Genomic DNA, 23,568 nt, shown 5'->3' with positions numbered 1-23,568 from the left:
AGTATATAATGTAAAGAAGTATTTAATGTATTTAAGTAAATAATGTACTTAAGTATATAATGTGAGTAAGTATATAATGTAAATAAGTAAATAATTTACTTAAGTATGTAATGTATTTAAGTATATAATGTGAGTAAGTATATAATGTATTTAAGTATATAATGTACTTAAGTAAATAATTTATTTAAGAGTATAATGTACTTTTTAAGTAAATAATGTATTAAAGTAAATAATGCACTAAAGTATATAATGTATTTTAGTATATAATGTACATAAGCAAATAATGTACTTAAATATATAATGTGATTAAGTATATAATGTATTTAAGTATATAATGTAAATAAGTAAATAATGTACTTAAGTAAATAATTTATTTAAGTATATAATGTACTTAAGTAAATAATGTACTTAAGTATATAATGTAAGTAAGTATATAATGTATTTAAGTAAATAATGTAAAGAAGTATTTAATGTATTTAAGTAAATAATGTACTTAGGTATATAATGTATTAAAGTAAATAATGCACTAAAGTATATAATGTATTTTAGTTTATAATGTACATAAGTAAATAATGTACTTAAGTAAATAATTTATTTAAGTATATAATGTATTAAAGTAAATAATGTACTTAAGTATATAATGTAAGTAAGTATATAATGTAAATAAGTAAATAATGTACTTAAGTATATAATGTAAGTAAGTATATAATGTATTAAAGTATATAATGTAAAGAAGTATTTAATGTATTTAAGTAAATAATGTACTTAAGTATATAATGTGAGTAAGTATATAATGTAAATAAGTAAATAATTTACTTAAGTATGTAATGTATTTAAGTATATAATGTGAGTAAGTATATAATGTATTTAAGTATATAATGTACTTAAGTAAATAATTTATTTAAGTATATAATGTACTTTTTAAGTAAATAATGTATTAAAGTAAATAATGCACTAAAGTATATAATGTATTTTAGTATATAATGTACATAAGCAAATAATGTACTTAAATATATAATGTGAGTAAGTATATAATGTATTTAAGTATATAATGTAAATAAGTAAATAATGTACTCAAGTAAATAATTTATTTAAGTATATAATGTCCTTAAGTAAATAATGTACTTAAGTATATAATGTAAGTAAGTATATAATGTACTTAAGTAAATAATGTACTTAAGTATATAATGTAAATAAGTAAATAATGTACTTAAGTATATAATGTATTTAAGTATATAATTTAATAAGTAAATAATGTACTTAAGTAAATAATTTATTTAAGTATATAATGTACTAAAGTATATAATGTAAGTAAATAATATACTTAAGTATATAATGTATTTAAGTATATAATGTACATAAGTATATAATGTACTTTTTAATTATATAATCTATCAAAGTAAATAATGCACTAAGGTATATAATGTATTTTAGTATATAATGTACATAAGCAAATAATGTACTTAAGTAAATAATGTTCTAAAGTATATAATGTGAGTAAGTATATAATGTAAATAAGTAAATAATGTACTTAAGTATATAATGTATTTTAGTATATAATGTACATAAGTAAATAATGTACTTAAGTATATAATGTGAGTAAGTATATAATGTATTTAAGTAAATAATGTACTTAAGTATATAATGTAAGTAAGTATATAATGTATTTAAGTATATAATGTAAAGAAGTATTTAATGTATTTTAGTAAATAATGTACTTAAGTATATAATGTGAGTAAGTATATAATGTAAATAAGTAAATAATGTACCTAAGTATATAATGTATTTAAGTATATAATGTACTAAAGTATATAATGTATTTAAGTATATAATGTACTTAAGTAAATAATTTATTTAAGTATATAATGTACTTTTTAAGTAAATAATGTATTAAAGTAAATAATGCACTAAAGTATATAATGTATTTTAGTATATAATGTAAATAAGTAAATAATGTACTTAAGTATATAATGTATTTAAGTATATAATTTAATAAGTAAATAATGTACTTAAGTAAATAATTTATTTAAATATATAATGTACTAAAGTATATAATGTAAGTAAATAATATACTTAAGTAAATAATGTACTTAAGTATATAATGTAAGTAAGTATATAATGTATTTAAGTATATAATGTAAAGAAGTATTTAATGTATTTAAGTAAATAATGTACTTAAGTATATAATGTGAGTAAGTATATAATGTAAATAAGTAAATAATGTACTTAAGTATGTAATGTATTTAAGCATATAATGTGAGTAAGTATATAATGTATTTAAGTATATAATGTACTTAAGTAAATAATTTATTTAAGTATATAATGTACTTTTTAAGTAAATAATGTATTAAAGTAAATAATGCACTAAAGTATATAATGTATTTTAGTATATAATGTACATAAGCAAATAATGTACTTAAATATATAATGTGAGTAAGAATATAATGTATTTAAGTATATAATGTAAATAAGTAAATAATGTACTTAATTAAATAATTTATTTAAGTATATAATGTACTTAAGTAAATAATGTACTTAAGTATATAATGTAAGTAAGTATATATTGTATTTAAGTATATAATGTAAATAAGTTAATAATTTACTTAAGTATGTAATGTATTTAAGTATATAATGTGAGTAAGTATATAATGTATTTAAGTATATAATGTACTTAAGTAAATAATTTATTTAAGTATATAATGTACTTTTTAAGTAAATAATGTATTAAAGTAAATAATGCACTAAAGTAAATAATTTATTTAAGTATATAATGTACTTAAGTAAATAATGTACTTAAGTATATAATGTAAGTAAGTATATAATGTATTTAAGTATATAATGTAAAGAAGTATTTAATGTATTTAAGTAAATAATGTACTTAAGTATATAATGTGAGTAAGTATATAATGTAAATAAGTAAATAATGTACTTAAGTATGTAATGTATTTAAGCATATAATGTGAGTAAGTATATAATGTATTTAAGTATATAATGTACTTAAGTAAATAATTTATTTAAGTATATAATGTACTTTTTAAGTAAATAATGTATTAAAGTAAATAATGCACTAAAGTATATAATGTATTTAAGTATATAATGTAAATAAGTAAATAATGTACTTAATTAAATAATTTATTTAAGTATATAATGTACTTAAGTAAATAATGTACTTAAGTATATAATGTAAGTAAGTATATATTGCATTTAAGTATATAATGTAAATAAGTAAATAATTTACTTAAGTATGTAATGTATTTAAGTATATAATGTGAGTAAGTATATAATGTATTTAAGTAAATAATGTACTTAAGTATATAATGTGAGTAAGTATATAATGTAAATAAGTAAATAATGTACTTAAGTATGTAATGTATTTAAGTATATAATGTGAGTAAGTATATAATGTATTTAAGTATATAATGTACTTAAGTAAATAATTTATTTAAGTATATAATGTACTTTTTAAGTAAATAATGTATTAAAGTAAATAATGCACTAAAGTATATAATGTATTTTAGTTTATAATGTACATAAGCAAATAATGTACTTAAATATATAATGTGAGTAAGTATATAATGTAAATAAGTAAATAATGTACTTAAGTAAATAATTTATTTAAGTATATAATGTAAATAAGTAAATAATGTACTTAAGTAAATAATTTATTTAAGTATATAATGTACTAAAGTATATAATGTAAGTAAATAATGTACTTAAGTATATAATGTAAATAAGTATATAATGTAAATAAGTAAATAATGTACTTAAGTATATAATGTATTTAAGTATATAATGTACATAAGTATATAATGTACATAAGTATATTATGTACTTTTTAAGTATATAATCTATTAAAGTAAATAATGCACTAAAGTATATAGTTAGTCTTTCTGTGGAGCGCATAATTGAACTGTCTTGTGTGGAGCTGGAGCGTTTTATAATAGTGTGTGTGTACCATCCCCCCTCAGGTGATTTCAACCAATTCGAGGATGTAATGGAAGATGTCCTTAAGCGATTGTGTAGTGTATAATGTAAAGAAGTATTTAATGTATTTTAGTAAATAATGTACTTAAGTATATAATGTAAGTAAGTATATAATGTATTTAAGTATATAATGTAAAGAAGTATTTAATGTATTTAAGTAAATAATGTACTTAAGTATATAATGTGAGTAAGTATATAATGTAAATAAGTAAATAATTTACTTAAGTATGTAATGTATTTAAGTATATAATGTGAGTAAGAATATAATGTATTTAAGTATATAATGTACTTAAGTAAATAATTTATTTAAGTATATAATGTACTTTTTAAGTAAATAATGTATTAAAGTAAATAATGCACTAAAGTATATAATGTATTTTAGTATATAATGTACATAAGCAAATAATGTACTTAAATATATAATGTGAGTAAGTATATAATGTATTTAAGTATATAATGTAAATAAGTAAATAATGTACTTAATTAAATAATTTATTTAAGTATATAATGTACTTAAGTAAATAATGTACTTAAGTATATAATGTAAGTAAGTATATAATGTATTTAAGTATATAATGTAAAGAAGTATTTAATGTATTTAAGTAAATAATGTACTTAAGTATATAATGTGAGTAAGTATATAATGTAAATAAGTAAATAATGTACTTAAGTATGTAATGTATTTAAGTATATAATGTGAGTAAGTATATAATGTATTTAAGTATATAATGTACTTAAGTAAATAATTTATTTAAGTATATAATGTACTTTTTAAGTAAATAATGTATTAAAGTAAATAATGCACTAAAGTATATAATGTATTTTAGTATATAATGTACATAAGCAAATAATGTACTTAAATATATAATGTGAGTAAGTATATAATGTAAATAAGTAAATAATGTACTTAAGTAAATAATTTATTTAAGTATATAATGTCCTTAAGTAAATAATGTACTTAAGTATATAATGTAAGTAAGTATATAATGTACTCAAGTAAATAATGTACTTAAGTATATAATGTAAATAAGTAAATAATGTACTTAAGTATATAATGTATTTAAGTAAATAATTTAATAAGTAAATAATTTACTTCTTAAGTATATAATGTATTTAGGTATATAATGTACATAAGTAAATAATGTACTTAAGTACATAATTTATTTAAGTATATAATGTACTAAAGTATATAATGTAAGTAAATAATGTACTTAAGTATATAATGTATTTAAGTATATAATGTACATACGTATATAATGTACATAAGCAAATAATGTACTTAAGTAAATAATGTTCTAAAGTATATAATGTGAGTAAGTATATAATGTAAATAAGTAAATAATGTACTTAAGTATATAATGTATTTTAGTATATAATGTACATAAGTAAATAATGTACTTAAGTATATAATGTGAGTAAGTATATAATGTATTTAAGTAAATAATGTACTTAAGTATATAATGTAAGTAAGTATATAATTTTTTTAAGTATATAATGTAAAGAAGTATTTAATGTATTTTAGTAAATAATGTACTTAAGTATATAATGTGAGTAAGTATATAATGTAAATAAGTAAATAATGTACCTAAGTATATAATGTATTTAAGTATATAATGTACTAAAGTATATAATGTAAGTAAATAATGTACTTAAGTAAATAATTTATTTAAGTATATAATGTAAATAAGTAAATAATGTACTTCTTAAGTATGTAATGTATTAAAGTAAATAATGTACTTAAGTATATAATGTATTTAAGTATATAATGTATTTTAGTATATAATGTACATAAGCAAATAATGTACTTAAGTACATACTATGAGTAAGTATATAATGTATTTAAGTATATAATGTAAATAAGTAAATAATGTACTTAAGTAAATAATGTACTTAAGTATATAATGTAAGTAAGTATATAATGTACTTAAGTATATAATGTAAATAAGTAAATAATGTTCTAAAGTATATAATGTGAGTAAGTATATAATGTAAATAAGTAAATAATGTACTTAAGTATATAATGTATTTTAGTATATAATGTACATAAGTAAATAATGTACTTAAGTATATAATGTGAGTAAGTATATAATGTATTTAAGTAAATAATGTACTTAAGTATATAATGTAAGTAAGTATATAATTTTTTTAAGTATATAATGTAAAGAAGTATTTAATGTATTTTAGTAAATAATGTACTTAAGTATATAATGTGAGTAAGTATATAATGTAAATAAGTAAATAATGTACCTAAGTATATAATGTACTTAAGTATGTAATGTATTTAAGTATATAATGTGAGTAAGTATATAATTTATTTAAGTATATAATGTACTTTTTAAGTAAATAATGTATTAAAGTAAATAATGCACTAAAGTATATAATGTATTTTAGTTTATAATGTACATAAGCAAATAATGTACTTAAATATATAATGTGAGTAAGTATATAATGTAAATAAGTAAATAATGTACTCAAGTAAATAATTTATTTAAGTATATAATGTAAATAAGTAAATAATGTACTTAAGTAAATAATTTATTTAAGTATATAATGTACTAAAGTATATAATGTAAGTAAATAATGTACTTAAGTAAATAATGTAAATAAGTATATAATGTAAATAAGTAAATAATGTACTTAAGTATATAATGTATTTAAGTATATAATGTACATATAATGTAAGTAAGTATATAATGTTAGTAAGTATATAATGTATTTAAGTATATAATGTAAAGAAGTATTTAATGTATTTAAGTAAATAATGTACTTAAGTATATAATGTGAGTAAGTATATAATGTAAATAAGTAAATAATGTACTTAAGTATATAATGTAAGTAAGTATATAATGTGAGTAAGTATATAATGTAAATAAGTAAATAATGTACTTAAGTATATAATGTATTTTAGTAAATAATGTACATAAGTAAATAATGTACTTAAGTATATAATGTGAGTAAGTATATAATGTATTTAAGTATATAATGTAAATAAGTAAATAATGTACTTAAGTAAATAATTTATTTAAGTATATAATGTACTTAAGTAAATAATGTACTTAAGTATATAATGTAAGTAAGTAAATAATGTACTTAAGTATATAATGTAAGTAAGTATATAATGTATTTAAGTATATAATGTAAAGAAGTATTTAATGTATTTAAGTAAATTATGTACTTAGGTATATAATGTGAGTAAGTATATAATGTAAATAAGTAAATAATGTACTTAAGTATATAATGTAAGTAAGTATATAATGTACTTAAGTAAATAATGTACTTAAGTATATAATGTAAATAAGTAAATAATGTACTTAAGTATATAATGTATTTAAGTATATAATGTGAGTAAGTATATAATGTATTTAAGTAAATAATGTAAATAAGTAAATAATGTACTTAAGTAAATAATTTATTTAAGTATATAATGTAAAGAAGTATTTAATGTATTTAAGTAAATAATGTACTTAAGTATATAATGTGAGTAAGTATATAATGTAAATAAGTAAATAATGTTCTAAAGTATATAATGTGAGTAAGTATATAATGTAAATAAGTAAATAATGTACTTAAGTATATAATGTATTTTAGTAAATAATGTACATAAGTAAATAATGTACTTAAGTATATAATGTGAGTAAGTATATAATGTATTTAAGTATATAATATAAATAAGTAAATAATGTACTTAAGTAAATAATTTATTTAAGTATATAATGTACTTAAGTAAATAATGTACTTAAGTATATAATGTAAGTAAGTAAATAATGTACTTAAGTATATCATGTAAGTAAGTATATAATGTATTTAAGTATATAATGTAAAGAAGTATTTAATGTATTTAAGTAAATAATGTACTTAAGTATATAATGTGAGTAAGTATATAATGTAAATAAGTAAATAATGTACTTAAGTATATAATGTAAGTAAGTATATAATATACTTAAGTAAATAATGTACTTAAGTATATAATGTAAATAAGTAAATAATGTACTTAAGTATATAATGTATTTAAGTATATAATGTGAGTAAGTATATAATGTATTTAAGTATATAATGTATTTAAGTAAATAATGTAAATAAGTAAATAATGTACTAAAGTATATAATGTAAGTAAATAATGTACTTAAGTATATAATGTATTTAAGTATATAATGTACATAAATATATAATGTACATAAGTATATAATGTACTTTTTAAGTATATAATCTATTAAAGTAAATAATGCACTAAAGTATATAATGTATTTTAGTATATAATGTACATAAGCAAATAATGTACTTAAGTAAATAATGTTCTAAAGTATATAATGTGAGTAAGTATATAATGTAAATAAGTAAATAATGTACTTAAGTATATAATGTATTTTAGTATATAATGTACATAAGTAAATAATGTACTTAAGTATATAATGTGAGTAAGTATATAATGTATTTAAGTATATAATGTAAATAAGTAAATAATGTACTTAAGTAAATAATTTATTTAAGTATATAAAGTACTTAAGTAAATAATGTACTTAAGTATATAATGTATTTAAGTATATAATGTGAGTAAGTATATAATGTATTTAAGTAAATAATGTAAATAAGTAAATAATGTACTTAAGTAAATAATTTATTTAAGTATATAATGTAAAGAAGTATTTAATGTATTTAAGTAAATAATGTACTTAAGTATATAATGTGAGTAAGTATATAATGTAAATAAGTAAATAATGTTCTAAAGTATATAATGTGAGTAAGTATATAATGTAAATAAGTAAATAATGTACTTAAGTATATAATGTATTTTAGTAAATAATGTACATAAGTAAATAATGTACTTAAGTATATAATGTGAGTAAGTATATAATGTATTTAAGTATATAATATAAATAAGTAAATAATGTACTTAAGTAAATAATTTATTTAAGTATATAATGTACTTAAGTAAATAATGTACTTAAGTATATAATGTAAGTAAGTAAATAATGTACTTAAGTATATCATGTAAGTAAGTATATAATGTATTTAAGTATATAATGTAAAGAAGTATTTAATGTATTTAAGTAAATAATGTACTTAAGTATATAATGTGAGTAAGTATATAATGTAAATAAGTAAATAATGTACTTAAGTATATAATGTAAGTAAGTATATAATATACTTAAGTAAATAATGTACTTAAGTATATAATGTAAATAAGTAAATAATGTACTTAAGTATATAATGTATTTAAGTATATAATGTGAGTAAGTATATAATGTATTTAAGTATATAATGTATTTAAGTAAATAATGTAAATAAGTAAATAATGTACTTAAGTAAATAATTTATTTAAGTATATAATGTACTAAAGTATATAATGTAAGTAAATAATGTACTTAAGTATATAATGTATTTAAGTATATAATGTACATAAATATATAATGTACATAAGTATATAATGTACTTTTTAAGTATATAATCTATTAAAGTAAATAATGCACTAAAGTATATAATGTATTTTAGTATATAATGTACATAAGCAAATAATGTACTTAAGTAAATAATGTTCTAAAGTATATAATGTGAGTAAGTATATAATGTAAATAAGTAAATAATGTACTTAAGTATATAATGTATTTTAGTATATAATGTACATAAGTAAATAATGTACTTAAGTATATAATGTGAGTAAGTATATAATGTATTTAAGTATATAATGTAAATAAGTAAATAATGTACTTAAGTAAATAATTTATTTAAGTATATAAAGTACTTAAGTAAATAATGTACTTAAGTATATAATGTATTTTAGTATATAATGTACATAGGCAAATAATGTACTTAAGTAAATAATTTATTTAAGTATATAATGTAAATAAGTAAATAATGTACTTCTTAAGTATGTAATGTATTAAAGTAAATAATGTACTTAAGTATATAATGTATTTAAGTATATAATGTATTTTAGTATATAATGTACATAAGTATATAATGTACTTTTTAAGTATATAATGTATTAAAGTAAATAATGCACTAAAGTATATAATGTATTTTAGTATATAATGTACATAAGCAAATAATGTACTTAAGTATATAATATGAGTAAGTATATAATGTATTTAAGTATATAATGTAAATAAGTAAATAATGTACTTAAGTATATAATGTAAGTAAGAATATAATGTTCTTAGGTAAATAATGTACTTAAGTATATAATGTAAATAAGTAAATAATGTACTTAAGTATATAATGTATTTAAGTATATAATGTGAGTAAGTATATAATGTATTTAAGTATATAATGTAAATAAGTAAATAATGTACTTAATTACTATTGACTATTGTTGGACCAATATTATGGCGAAATCTGAAATTTTATGAACTAGACCAAGTTATGCGTCAAGCAAATCAACAGTTCTCGTCAATACTTACAAAAATCGGGAACGGTGAACGTCTTAATGAAAGTGAAATATCTATCATTGAATCTCGTTTTTATTCCGTAGAAGAAGCTGCAACTAAGTGTCTTCAAGGTATTCGAATATTTAATACAAATTACACAGTCACTGAGTATAATAGTCGAATATTAAACTCTTATTCAGAAAAAATAATTTCAACTGCTAATGATGTTTATAGTGTATGTACTACCAAGAATCAAGAGACTTTTGTGCACCAAAAAATACATAAAATGTCCTTGATTGATTCAAATGGGTTGCCTTACCTTACATTTATGGAGGGTAGATGTAAGGAGAGTCATCTTATATGGGAGAAAAGTTGAAAAAGTGTCCAGTGTATGCGCTAAATAACAGTTCAAAAATCCTCCACATTGGCGCTGGTGGATGCACAGGGTATGGTATGAATGTAGCAATCGTAGATGAATTGAAGTATACCGAGTTAAAAAATTTAATGTCATTATCGACTAAAGTAGTTAATTATTGAGAATTTCAACAACTTACGTTGTACAAAATATTGTGGTAAATATAACCTTACTTCCTTGTATCTCCATACTTCCTTGTTTATTTTGCAAGCCTACTCTAACAATATTTATATTTGGCGCTTCTTTTAAGAGTTACCATGATGCAAATGTGGCGCCATCCTAATTTAATACATTTTGACGACACTTTTTCATATACACAGATGACTCTCCTTACCTCTAACCTCCATAATTTTTATATATTCATAGAACTTGTTTCAGTCAACTGTCAAGATATTTTGTAGGAACTCTTTGAGGAGTCTTGAGTTTTGTTTACAAAAAAGATGGCGCGTAACGGAAAAATGTCACGCGTAACGAAAAAATGTTACACTAAATTTTTTTCCAACCCCGATAAAGAAGTTTCACTTTAATAAGTAAATAATGTACTTAAGTTTATAATGTATATACAGTCAAAACCGTTTATGGCGACATCGTTTAGAACAACATACCGGTTAAATTGACCAAAATGAAAGGTCCTGGCTAAATGCTATATGACCGCCTTATCGGAAAACATTGGTTTTTACGACATTGTTTACTACGACATACCGCATTAATCGACCACATTTGGTTAATGTTTTCGGAAAATTATATCTGTAGAACGACTGGTTCAGCTGTATTGTAAACAATTTAAATAGGTAACAGTATCAACATCTAGCACAGTATAATGGTCAATGGCTGTTATCGTAAAAGTAAACAAAGTTTAAGGTCTTTTATAATTCTTAGAAACAAAGCACATGCATGCCGTAGCCTTAAGGCCGGCTTCGTCATATCTCTTAAGTCAGTTTGTTACTTATCTTTACACAAGACGCACCAAATCATATTGTTGAGTTAACTATGGAAATTGTAACAGGTCGCAAAAAAGAAAACAAATCAATATCGAAGAAAAATCGCGTATTACATTTCCCATTAATGTTGTTACAACTATCAGTTTTTACGACTAAATATGAGTAGTCCCTTCGTTGTCGTTATAACAGATTTTAACTGTAATGTATTTACGTATATAATGTACATAAGTAAATAATGTACTTAAGTAAATAATTTATTTAAGTATATAATGTATTTAAGTAAATAATGTACTTAAGTAAATAATTTATTTAAGTATATAGTGTAAATAAGTAAATAATGCTCTTACAGAATTGAGAACATACTGAATCCTCAATCAGCAGCATGTGTTAGGAAATAGGGAATTACAGCACTTTATCTATGATAAACCCGATGAATATATTTAATATATACATTATATTAAATATATTCATCGGGTTTATAATCATTATATTAAATTATGATAGATAAAGTGCTGTAATTCCCTATTTCCTAACACACGCATGGAGTGCATTCTGTCGAAAAACACAGAAGCCCCCAAAGGCACGTTTCAGTTTACACAAGCGGAATATTGCCTGCTCACAAAATTTTCCCATTTTCCTCTATTTTATGGTAAACTTTTAGAAAATTAGAGGTAAAGTAATTACAACTGCTAAATGAATGTGGTGACTAAACGCCTGTTCCAGAAATAATAAATTGGAGTGGTTCTTAATTCTGTGGGTTAGGTATTATATTTAAAAATATTACATCATACATGGCACACATATTACAGAGTATGATAAAGTGAAAAGTGGATGTTAATAGGAGAGTGGAAACCACGGCGGAAAATATTAAAGAATTTTAGTATGCATCAAGAGAATTTCAAAATCAACAGTGTTGGATGCATTAGAGAAATGAAGCACAGTCAAAACATATTACAAATATTCCATAATTAAAAAAAAATACTAAATACAAAAAGTAATGAATAGATTGTTCACCAATGAGACAAATATGAAAAAAAAAAAAACTCAAAAATCATAAACAGTTTATTGACCTATGGTTCATTATATATTAGAATGAAACAGAAATATTAAAACAGCTCAGCCGCTTAGGTATAATCTTATAATCTTGAGGATTGATGTGGCCCTGTAACTTTCATTTCATTGCACTGCTTTCACTGGCATTGTTGTCTGGTGCAAGCTCTATCATAAACTGCGATAGGTCATTGCTGAGTGTGACATAAAGCAACGGCTGAGTTTCAACTGTAATAAAAAATATATATAATTATATATATTTAATATAATATATAAGTCGTGCTAGCCTAGTGCAGGGTTGCCCAACCTTCAGCAGCGTACTAACAAGTTAAGAAATTTGTCACGGCGCCCGCGCTTTAACCTAGCTAGTTAAAATAGATGGCTTCTTATTATTCAGGCGCAAAAAATAAAACATCCTCATTTCACTCATTTTCAACATTCATATTTTTATAGGGTGATTACACTATAAAAATATTAAATCAAAAGAAACATATTTATTTTTCCAAACAAACTAATTCAAAACATTCTAAGTTTTACTTACGACAACCCTATTGAAAATAAAAGAGCGGCACGCGCATAGTACCTACGCTATGCGACGTGTACCTAATAAAGTGACTCCTGTCACTTGATTTTACTTTGGCTTTTGGCTGTATCTGACTTCTTTCAGTAAAAATAGCAATGATTTACTCAAAAACTATTAGCTATTAGCTTTTCAGTTTCACAGATAAGTCTCAGAGACGGTCAATAATGTACCTCTAAGGCCTCTGAAGTATTATTTCGGTTTTCATTTACACGTTTTATAGCATTTGATTAAAAAATAGCATACAAAGCACCTGTCATCAAAGAATTTGGCATAGCAACAGGAAGAGTATCATCAGATGTATCAGCCACTGACGGCTTTACATCTGCCTTGTCAATCTTCAGTTCGGCTTGATCAGCGTTCACATCAGCGAAAACTAGTTCGGGTGCTTTATGGACTTCTTGAAAAATCTTTTCTTCCGACGGAACAACTTCGACAGCATCTTCATCCACAATCTTTTTATGTTCCACCTTTGGTATCACACTGCGGTTCCTAGTCTGCTTCTTTTCTTGTACAGCCTGCACAGGGACAGCAACTTTCTGATCTGCGGCTTTTAAAGCTCTGGCGACTTCGTTGCGTATATCATTTTTAACTTCATCCGTTAAATCTATGCCGCTGTCATAGTTTCTGATGTATTTAGTGACTGGTTCGTCATCGCTAGAGGTTTCACAGTCAGGTACGATGTGTTCTGTTTTAAATAGGTTGCGCCATTTATTTATTAAGTCATCGGCTAACTGCTGAAATAAGAATAATTTTCATTAGACACTAGTCTATCAAATGACTTCTTTCCCATTCAAATTAGGGGTCTATGATTAATAAAACTACCCTTAAAACGCTTAGTGACTAGTAAAAGAACGAGGGAATTTGTCGTATTTCCTGTATTCCAAGTGAAACGTCTAAGATTGCATTCTGTGTAAACCAAAGGTAGGAAGTAAAATCTTAGTGGAAAGGACTTCCGTGCGTGCGTGCTTTTTAAGCAATAAAATATCGCTTGCTTTAATCCTGAGAGTTCTCCATAATGATCTAAAAGACGTGTGAAGTCCACTAATCTATGATATGATTTTTTTTTAATTCCCGTGGCCTGGTGAGAATGGCACACAGTTAAGAACCAGTTAGTAAAGCTGCACTTGCAGTTTCCTATCAATTTAGCAGTCGGGCAGAAGAAGCAGTGAAAGTAAGCGTTGACGTAAGTCGTAAGCCCTTAAACCTATACGAGAGTCACAAGTCACAGAAGCTACTTGGGAGCTTTTTCGCTCAGTCACTCACGAGTCACGATTGACCCATATAACGCTAAGAACCAAGGTAAAACGGGACCTTATGACTAAGACTGTCCGTCATGAGGGGATCATCGGCTACGAAAAGGCCGATGGATTTGCAATAACAGGCGCTCTGGAGAACCAAATAGGCCCTGAGCCAGTCTGCGGGATACACAAAAGCCAGGCGCACCTCTCCCTACAAACCTACTGCAACTGCCACACAGTCATTCGCTGGAGACAACTCCCAGGAATGTACCATTCTCGATTGCTAATAAAACAACTCAACAGAAAAAACTTATGGATCCTAGTGCGAGGTACGGGGCACTGTGGAATTAAAAGGCACATGTTCATCCTAAAGCTGCAGGACACAGATTTATACAGACTCTGCAAGGAGGTTGCGGAGACGCCGCTGCATTTAATCTGTTCCTGCCCCGCTTTCATGCATAAACGTAGCAATCTTTTGTGGAAGTATATAATACAACCAGAAGATGCCAAATTTCTTCCAGCTGCTGTTCTTGGCGGCAACCAATACTTGCTGGGAGATCTAGACAGCGGCGTCACAATGGATCGTTATCGGTCGACGTGACACCAGGGTCCAAGCAAACCTGAGCCGCAAGCAGAAGAAGAAGAAGACTGTCCGTCTGACTGTCTGTCCGTCCGTTCGTCTGTCTGTCTGTCTCTTATAACAACAAATCCTAAAAACCAGAATAAATATTTAAGGGGGCACAGACTTGTTTTTTTTTGTGCCGTTTGTATAGACAATACGAACGAAACCCTCCTTGCGCGATGTCGACTCCCACTTGTCAGGTTGTTTTGTTAATAGTGAACACGGGCAAAAAAGTCATAATTACTTACAAATTTAATTGATTTGGGTATCCTCAGCATGTAGTGTTGTGGATGTTTCTCAAGCATCTCGCATTTTTGGCACAGATCGAAATTATCGCAGGTCACGCACTTGTAGCGGAATCCCAGTATCGGATCCTGGCAGCTGTCACATATTATGCCCTCATGTTTCTCTGGGCCTATATCTGGTTCATCTAAAATTTATATAATTCAAATCAACACTGCGTTTAAGATTTAAAAATATAAACACACATGCATGCTTGCGTGCGTGCGTGCGTGCGTGCGTGCGTGCGTGCGTGCGTGCGTGCGTGCGTGCGTGCGTGCGTGCATGCGTACGTGCGTGCGTGCATGCGTACGTGCGTGCGTGTATTCGTGCGTGTGTTACATTCCATAGATGGATTTCAAATAATATCAAAAACAGTGTTAACCAATAGCTTTGTAACCAATGCAATACGATGCTGTGTTGTAAGTTATATGGTGTATTGCGTAGTTGCTACTTGAATTTGACTTTGACTTTGATTTCTTTTACTTGATTTTTGATTTTAACGGCCGATTGGCGCAATTGGCAGCGACCCTGCTTTCCGAGTCCGAGGCCGTGGGTTCGATTCCCACAACTGGACAATATTTGTGTGATGAACATGAATGTTTTCAGTGTCTGGGTGTTTAATGTTTATCTATATATTATAAGTATTTATGTATATTATTCATCAGTTATCTTAGTACCCATAACACAAGCTACGCTTACTTTGGGACTAGATGGCGATGTGTGTATTGTCGTAGTACAAAAAAAAAAAAATTGTGATACCTACAATGGAAAAATATACACGATACAAGATACGTACAAAGGACCTATGTCCAGAAGCGGAATACAATCTGTTTATAAATGATGATGCTTATTTACCTTCATCGATTGATCCAGGCAAGCTTTTGGATGGCAAGGCTTCTTGAGTCAAATGCCTATTCACTATGGTGTTAGGTGGGAAGTGTCTGGAACAGAACCTGAGGGTTTTCCTTAGTTTATCCATGTCCTTATCAAGCAGATCATCTCTGCATGCAAGTTTCAACCATTGCTTCTGTCTGAAATGTCATTTCTTTAACTTTATGACCACATTGTTAATAATTAAACTTTTGAAAACTATAACTTGTAAGTTACCTGATATTTTATTAAATTGATAAGCATTTTAACATACGAGTATGTGCTAATAATTCTTAATTATAATGATATTTTGATTCACAGCCAATGTTCATGACATTTTTGGCGGGTTATTTGATGTAAATACAGTGGGACAATTTTTGATACACTTCAGTCTAGTGAGATAATCAGATGATGCAAAGATTTCTTTCAGTGTATCTTTGTCATTATCACAAAGCATACTTTATTAATAATCGTTCAATTGGCAGCCTTATTGCTAAAAAGCTAATTCTTCCAGGTTACCAAACAGCAGACAAAGTTTGATACATGAGGTAGATTAATAGTCAGATTTATTTATTGTGAATACATAAGACATGCATCCAACCATTTCTGGCGTACAACAATTTTCATGTAATGAGCTTTTGTTATTGCTCATTTTCATTTTCCTGGGATAAAAAGCCTTTGTTAATCTCCACCCTATCAACTAATGCTACGCAATAAATCAAGTTTATTGATGGCTTACTTTGCTTTTGCATTGATAATATTACTATTGATTTGCACATAACATGCAAAAGTCAGATTTAGTACTAACAAAATTTCTATTAATTTTATTAAACTCGAACATGCAAGCATCTAATATTTGCAGTAATTTATATATTCTTATTGAACAATATTAAATCTAATGAAATTTAGTCCCGATTTAAGGTATACTTCCAAATTTGGTAAAAAACTTCATCATCATCATCATCATCATCATCATCATCACTTCAACCGATTGAAGTCCACTGCTGGTTAAAGTTTCGATAAAATCATGTATCTATGACAAAGTTGTTCCCCTTTAAAACATCTAAAAAAGTTCGCGACAGCATATGTCTATGGTTTAAGGTTTACTTATACGAAGTCGCGAGGGATTCCTAGTGTACTATAATCTGAGCTTCTTTTTGCCACTGATTTTGGGCTCTTTTCAACCGACTTATAAAAAGGAGGAGGCTCTCAATTCGACTGTATTTTTTTTTTAATATTTGTTACGTCGTTTTTATTAATATATGCCGCCAATTACAAACCAATTTTGATTGTTTTGTGATCTGACTAAAAAACCATTCGGATGGGAATCAATAAAATCTTGGAAGGTGCTTTGACTACCCTTGGAGTGGAATTTTCGCCTATCAAGAAGCAATCTAAATGGTTATCTGTTGGAGCAAGTTCCGGAGAGTACTGTGGATGTCTAAGTCATTCCAATTGGAGCTCCTCTAATTTGATAGCCGTGTGTTGGGCACTGCGTGAATGAATATGGAGCCAGATCCAAACTATCTGAGTCAATAATACATGATATTGTTTTCAGTATTATATTCACGATGTCAACTGCTGGACATAGGTCTTTTGTAGAGAGTTCCAAAATCCACGGTCCTGGGCCGCTTGCTTCCAGCGGCTCCCAGCAACTTGTTTGATGTTGTCTGTCCACCTTGTTGGGGGCCGACCAACACTGCGTTTACCTGTGCGGGGTCGCCATTCGAACACCTTGGAACCCCAACGTCCATCGGTTCTCCGAGCTATATGCCCCGCCCATTTCCATTCCCAACATTGCTCTTTCCATCGCCCGCTGATAAAAAATTTATTTGGTTTGAATTTTCAAGCATAATAGTTGAGCGAGGCGATATCACAATTTTTTAAATTGCTTTGTACAACTTTTATTCCTGAAAATCCAAACCAAACTAGTTTTTTATCAAATTTCGAACTGGTTTTACACACATTAGGCCATCACATTAGGGCATGAATAAACTTTTATTTACTATGTAGGTAAACCTAACTACCGATATTAACTTATTATTTACAATTTTGCTGTATTTTTATTTTGTATATACTAAATTTTGTATTCGTTCATAGATGAGGGAAAGACAAACAACTTCTCATTAGATTGATTTTTTAACATTGAGTTAGTAGAAAGGACGGAGAGTACACACACCATGTAAAAAAATCGAAATAAACCCGTACTAAGAACGCGGACAACTTTTTCGCGGAAATTATTTCTTACCGGTGTTTTTGTTTTGGCAAGCTATAGAAGTTTAAATGTTTATGAATTCTACTATTTCGACTACAACCAGGAATGCAACAATAATTTACCATGTTTAAAATCAAAATTTTACTTTTAAAATCTAGAAATCAACACACAAAACTGAAAATCAAAATATAAATAAATATTTATTTTTTATTGACATATTTTGACGTTGACGGCATCAGATTTTATCTGTGGTACCTAAGATCGTACCACTGACCTATGGAGGGTAGAGGTAAGGAGAGTCATCTTATATGGGAGAAAAGTTGAAAAAGTGTCCAGTGTATGCGCTAAATAACAGTTCAAAAATCCTCCACAATGGCGCTGGTGGATGCACAGGGTATGGTATGAATGTAGCAATCGTAGATGAATTGAAGTATGCCGAGTTAAAAAATTTAATGTCATTATCGACTAAAGTAGTTAATTATTGAGAATTTCAACAACTTACGTTGTACAAAATATTGTGGTAAATATAACCTTACTTCCTTGTATCTCCATACTTCCTTGTTTATTTTTCAAGCCTACTCTAACAATATTTATATTTGGCGCTTCTTTTAAGAGTTACCCTGATGCACATGTGGCGCCATCCTAATTTAATACATTTTGACGACACTTTTTCATATACACAGATGACTCTCCTTACCTCTACCCTCCATATACTGACCTAATAAACAATAACGACCAAAGATGAAAAAAAAACAAATGGATTTTTATTTATTGTATTTCACACAAAAAACACCATTACTTACCTATTCATAAACAAGCCTGTATCTCCGAACGCACTGGCCTCTCCTTTTTCTTTTGATTTATGGTTTTTCGTAGTGGTCAGTGACCTCTACATTTCTATCTCCTATAAGGGCCGGTGCTGTAAGTTGCAACTCAATTAATAAAATGCAACTCAATTATCATAATTGATCATGATTCTTAAAACTAGGGATAAGGACGATAATAGAAAGATCAATAATTGTGTTAATTATTTATGGAACTCAATAAAGATAAGAAGAAAACTTAATTTTTACATTTTTCCTTGGCAGAACATGACTTTTCTTCTTTTGATTCCTTAGCCTCTTGACGTACTGGACCTGTTTGAGTGATGGGCACCACCCTTTCACCTTTACCGTCCACTTCCTTCTTTGGTGCTGTGATAGTCAGAATACCATCACTTGATAGTTGGGACACCACATCTGCGGTCTCAGCGCCTTCTGGTAAAGCGTATCTTCTCAGGAACTGCCGGGAAATAAGGCCGTGGTCGTCCTTCTTTTCCTCATGTTTGGCCTCCACGACAACATACCCATCTGCAGTTTTCACGCTAATTTCTTCAGGAGCAAAATGTTGAACATCCAAATTAATAGTAAATTTATCTTTCTCAGACTTTATAGTCGATCCCAAATCCCTAGTAAGCGATTCCATGTAACGCCATGGTCGGTAATAATCCCGGAACATCCACGGAGACATCATGGAAGTGATTAAATCATCTGCTGTTAATTCCAGACCGAAATCTTGGTCGATGAGCCGATTACCTTTACCAATGCTATCTTGCCGCTTTTGTGAGCATTGTTCCTCACCTTGGACAACTCCGAGAATAATGGCCACAAAAATAAATTTAAATAAATTCTCCATAATGTTTTACTTCTAACTGAACACAATTTCAATCAACAAAACAATCAAGTAACTTCAACTGTTCAAGTCACACTCCCTTGACAAGATGTAAGAGTGAAATAATGCATTCGAAAAGCGCGGTTCGGCTTATATATGAACACCGCCATCTAGGGGCAAGTAGAACTTTCTAGAAATGTCTGGCGTGACGTTTTTATCGCAAATAGGGTCGCACCACGTATTGTTGTTAATCTTTTACCTGTTTTAATTTTAAGCGGTATCATTAAAAAATGTCAGTGTTTATCACTTTTAATTTACGCGTTTTAAAATAGGTAGATGATTTTTTTATCAGTTCAAATATTTGATGCTTGAGACATCTAGCGGGAAGTAGCTTTTCAGTAAAACTTAGTGTCCCGAAGTCGTTGACCTAGCTCATTCCCGTGCCCGGTGCAGACTAATCGATATTTTCTCGTACTCTCTAGGCTATCTGCCTGGATTTTATGTTGTCGTAGGTGTGGTCGTTATAACTAAGCGTTGGATGATATTGCGTAGTGGCTAACAAATATGGGTAGATACACTATTTCAGTCAAAAATCTTTTCGAGAAACCCACTCCAATAAATTATTTATTGCTTTGGATGGCACCAAGCAAAAAATTATGAAAAAAATAAAGTTTAATTTAAGTTACTATTTATTTTGTACTCTGGTACCGAAAGACGCTGACTTTTAAAAATAAACATCAATAAACATTTTTCTTAACTAATTTCTAAAAATAAAAGTATGCATCATAAAAAACGTTTACATAAATAAATTATATCTAAACGAATAGGTAAGAACCTTCAACCAGAACTTTGTTTTTTATATATTATATGTATATATTTAAGTAATGAAATATTTATTTTATGGGTATATGTATATATGCACCACCTAACTATTTTCTGTACCTGTTTTTTATCTTCGCCATTGGTTGCCTGGAAGAAATCGCTATGAAGCGATAAGGGCGTCAAATTGTATACGTTGTTTTGTTATACTTTCTGTGGTGTGCAGTAAAAGTATATTCATTCATTCATTCATTCAACCCTGATCTACTGCGCCATTCCGTATCAACAGGTTGGCAACTACTGGTTCGTTGGGTTCAGAATCATAATAGATTCACGATAATGCCTACTTACTTTTTATAATTTTTTTTATAATTTTTAATGTGCAAAAATTCAAAATAAACATGAATTCTTGCTTGGTAACAACAATTAATATAATTGTTGTTACCAAGCAAGAAGTTTCTCGATGTCCGATGTCCATTTGTTCATCCGTGGCTAATCACAAATATAATAGCTTCGATTTAATATGTTACTACAGGTCTAATAGCAAAACGTGGACAGCATAGGTAAATCAATTGGAAACTAAAATAAAGCGACACCGCATTTCGTATTCCTGTGAGATTTGATAATCTGTCAAGATTATATAAATCCCTTCTAATCTTGTGATGGACATCTGCAGAACCCAGCATGTATTTATCAAATAAAATTGAAAATTACTACCGTTATAATATGCCTACGCTCCATGCTTAAAAGAGTATCCAATCAATACCTGTGTGTAGGTGTAGTAGGTAGAAATATGTATTCGTACCTACTACACTCTCGAAATGGATGATAGTCCGGGTAACCAGATCAGAATATTTTCCCGGACGTGTAGGTGCGTATTGATTATTGAATGTCCGATGTGTAACCTAAAAATTGTTCAGATAAGAATATCACCAATTCTCCTATTCCCGCGGGTGTTGTACGAGGCACTGTCTTATCATTGTACGTATTAATTATTGAATGTTTGATGTGTAACCTAAAAAGTGTTCAGATAAGAATATCACCAACTCTCCTATTCCCGGGTGTCGTACGAGTATCATTATATATATTTGAACTTGTTCCTTTTCTAAGAAACAATGAGAATTTATTTGAGCGTCATAAACGAGAACGCTGTAGGGATAAGTTTAGATTTACCCCTCACAAAACCGCGTTCTTTAACAAAAGTGTCTGCGTGATGGCTATAAAAACATACAATAACAGAGATCATAAGGGAAAATAATTTAATTATTTAAAAAAAAAAGTGTGCATTTAAATTTTTAGTTAACAAAACATTTTATAATATTAATGAATTTTATAATTAGTTTAAATATGACATTTAATGTACTAGTTTTAAATAATTAACCTTAGTCTTCAAAATATTATATTTACGCATTTATAATATACTAGCTGTTGCCCACGACTAAGTCTGCGCTTGATTTTGTTCTTGATGTGACTTAAAACACTTTCATCCCTTCTCCCAAAGGAACCAAGCTTAATGTCGGGATAAAAAGTATCCTCTGTTACTTCTAACACCCCCAAAAATATGTGTACAAAATTTCATGAGGATCAGTTTAGTAGTAAAGCATAACAAACAAACTTACATTGGCATTTATAATATTAGTAGGGATAGGGATAGGGATAAGGATTACATAGTTTGTAATTGTTGCACGCCCATAGAGGCAATATACATTGGGACATCATACGTGAACTCTATTTTTGGAGTTTACTCCTTAAGAATCGATTTTCATATAAGGCGCCCGGTATAAGAAAAATGTCAGGAGGCAACCGTGATGCGCAAACATGCAACGTCGCTTTCGTTTAATTAACTTATTTTTCCTATTTAAGTTACCAAGGAATCCGAATAATATCTAGATAAAGAAACAAACACATAAATGTATAGAACAGAGTGAGATAGAAAACATAATACATTTTTTTACCTATTCTAGTTACCATGAAAACTAAATAATAAACATTACATTTATCCTAATAGTTCTGATACTCCACAACCACCTCAATCTCCCGTAGGCTTCTTTTAAGAAGTCACCGCCTTGTGTGAATAAATTTCACAGGATTTTTAATTTACCCTTTCATATGGTATTAATCTTTATTCAGTTAAATAAACTCTTTTTGTGTATGTTTCGACAATCGTACTTAAGGAGTAAACTCCAGTCGTGCGTCGGAGCTGACACACACTTTTTTAACCATACTTGTAATATACAATAAATGAATTTGAATTTGAATTTGAGGCGTCTAAGGGAATATAACGGAAACAGTTAGCAGCTTTCTCTGTGGTACTACTACCATATTCTGTGATCACCAACCTGTTTCCGTTGGTTATGGGCAAACACTCCCGTTGGCCTTTAGTTCAGCAGTGGACGAAACAAGAAATAATATCAAAAATATAATTTTCTGAAATTTATATTTTATAATATGGGTCAGTATTTCTTTTATAGCAAAGTTTTTATTACAATTACATTCCGACACAATTTGAACCTGCGACTCTCTGCCCATCGCGG

The 23,568-nt window shown here is 27.0% G+C and overlaps 2 protein-coding genes across 3 annotated transcripts; both read right to left on the bottom strand.

Moving 5' to 3' along the window:
• Positions 1-12,749: 12,749 nt before the first annotated feature.
• On the bottom strand, positions 12,750-18,746 carry LOC120634522. Of its 2 annotated transcripts, none has more exons than XM_039905199.1 (5): positions 18,599-18,746; positions 16,336-16,511; positions 15,447-15,628; positions 13,589-14,072; positions 12,750-12,983 (listed from the first exon to the last, which is right to left on the bottom strand). In XM_039905199.1, exons 1-5 carry the CDS (start codon positions 18,688-18,690, stop codon positions 12,877-12,879), a joined length of 1,041 nt encoding a protein of 346 aa, XP_039761133.1. In that variant the 5' UTR covers positions 18,691-18,746; the 3' UTR covers positions 12,750-12,876. The 2 variants fall into 2 exon arrangements, with proteins under 2 accessions (XP_039761133.1, XP_039761134.1); XM_039905200.1 differs by having other exon boundaries at positions 18,688-18,716.
• Positions 18,747-19,437: 691 nt separating this feature from the next.
• Positions 19,438-20,316, bottom strand: LOC120634524 (protein lethal(2)essential for life-like). Its single transcript, XM_039905201.1, has one exon. The coding sequence runs from the start codon at positions 20,237-20,239 to the stop codon at positions 19,628-19,630; it is 612 nt and encodes a 203-aa protein (XP_039761135.1). The 5' UTR covers positions 20,240-20,316; the 3' UTR covers positions 19,438-19,627.
• Between the last annotated feature and the right edge of the window lie 3,252 nt (positions 20,317-23,568).

The sequence above is a fragment of the Pararge aegeria genome, chromosome 24 (genome assembly GCF_905163445.1).
Source record: "Pararge aegeria chromosome 24, ilParAegt1.1, whole genome shotgun sequence".
Lineage (NCBI taxonomy): Eukaryota > Metazoa > Arthropoda > Insecta > Lepidoptera > Nymphalidae > Pararge > Pararge aegeria.
Note: the sequence above shows the minus strand (reverse complement) of the source record. Positions and strands in the feature narration are given on the sequence as shown.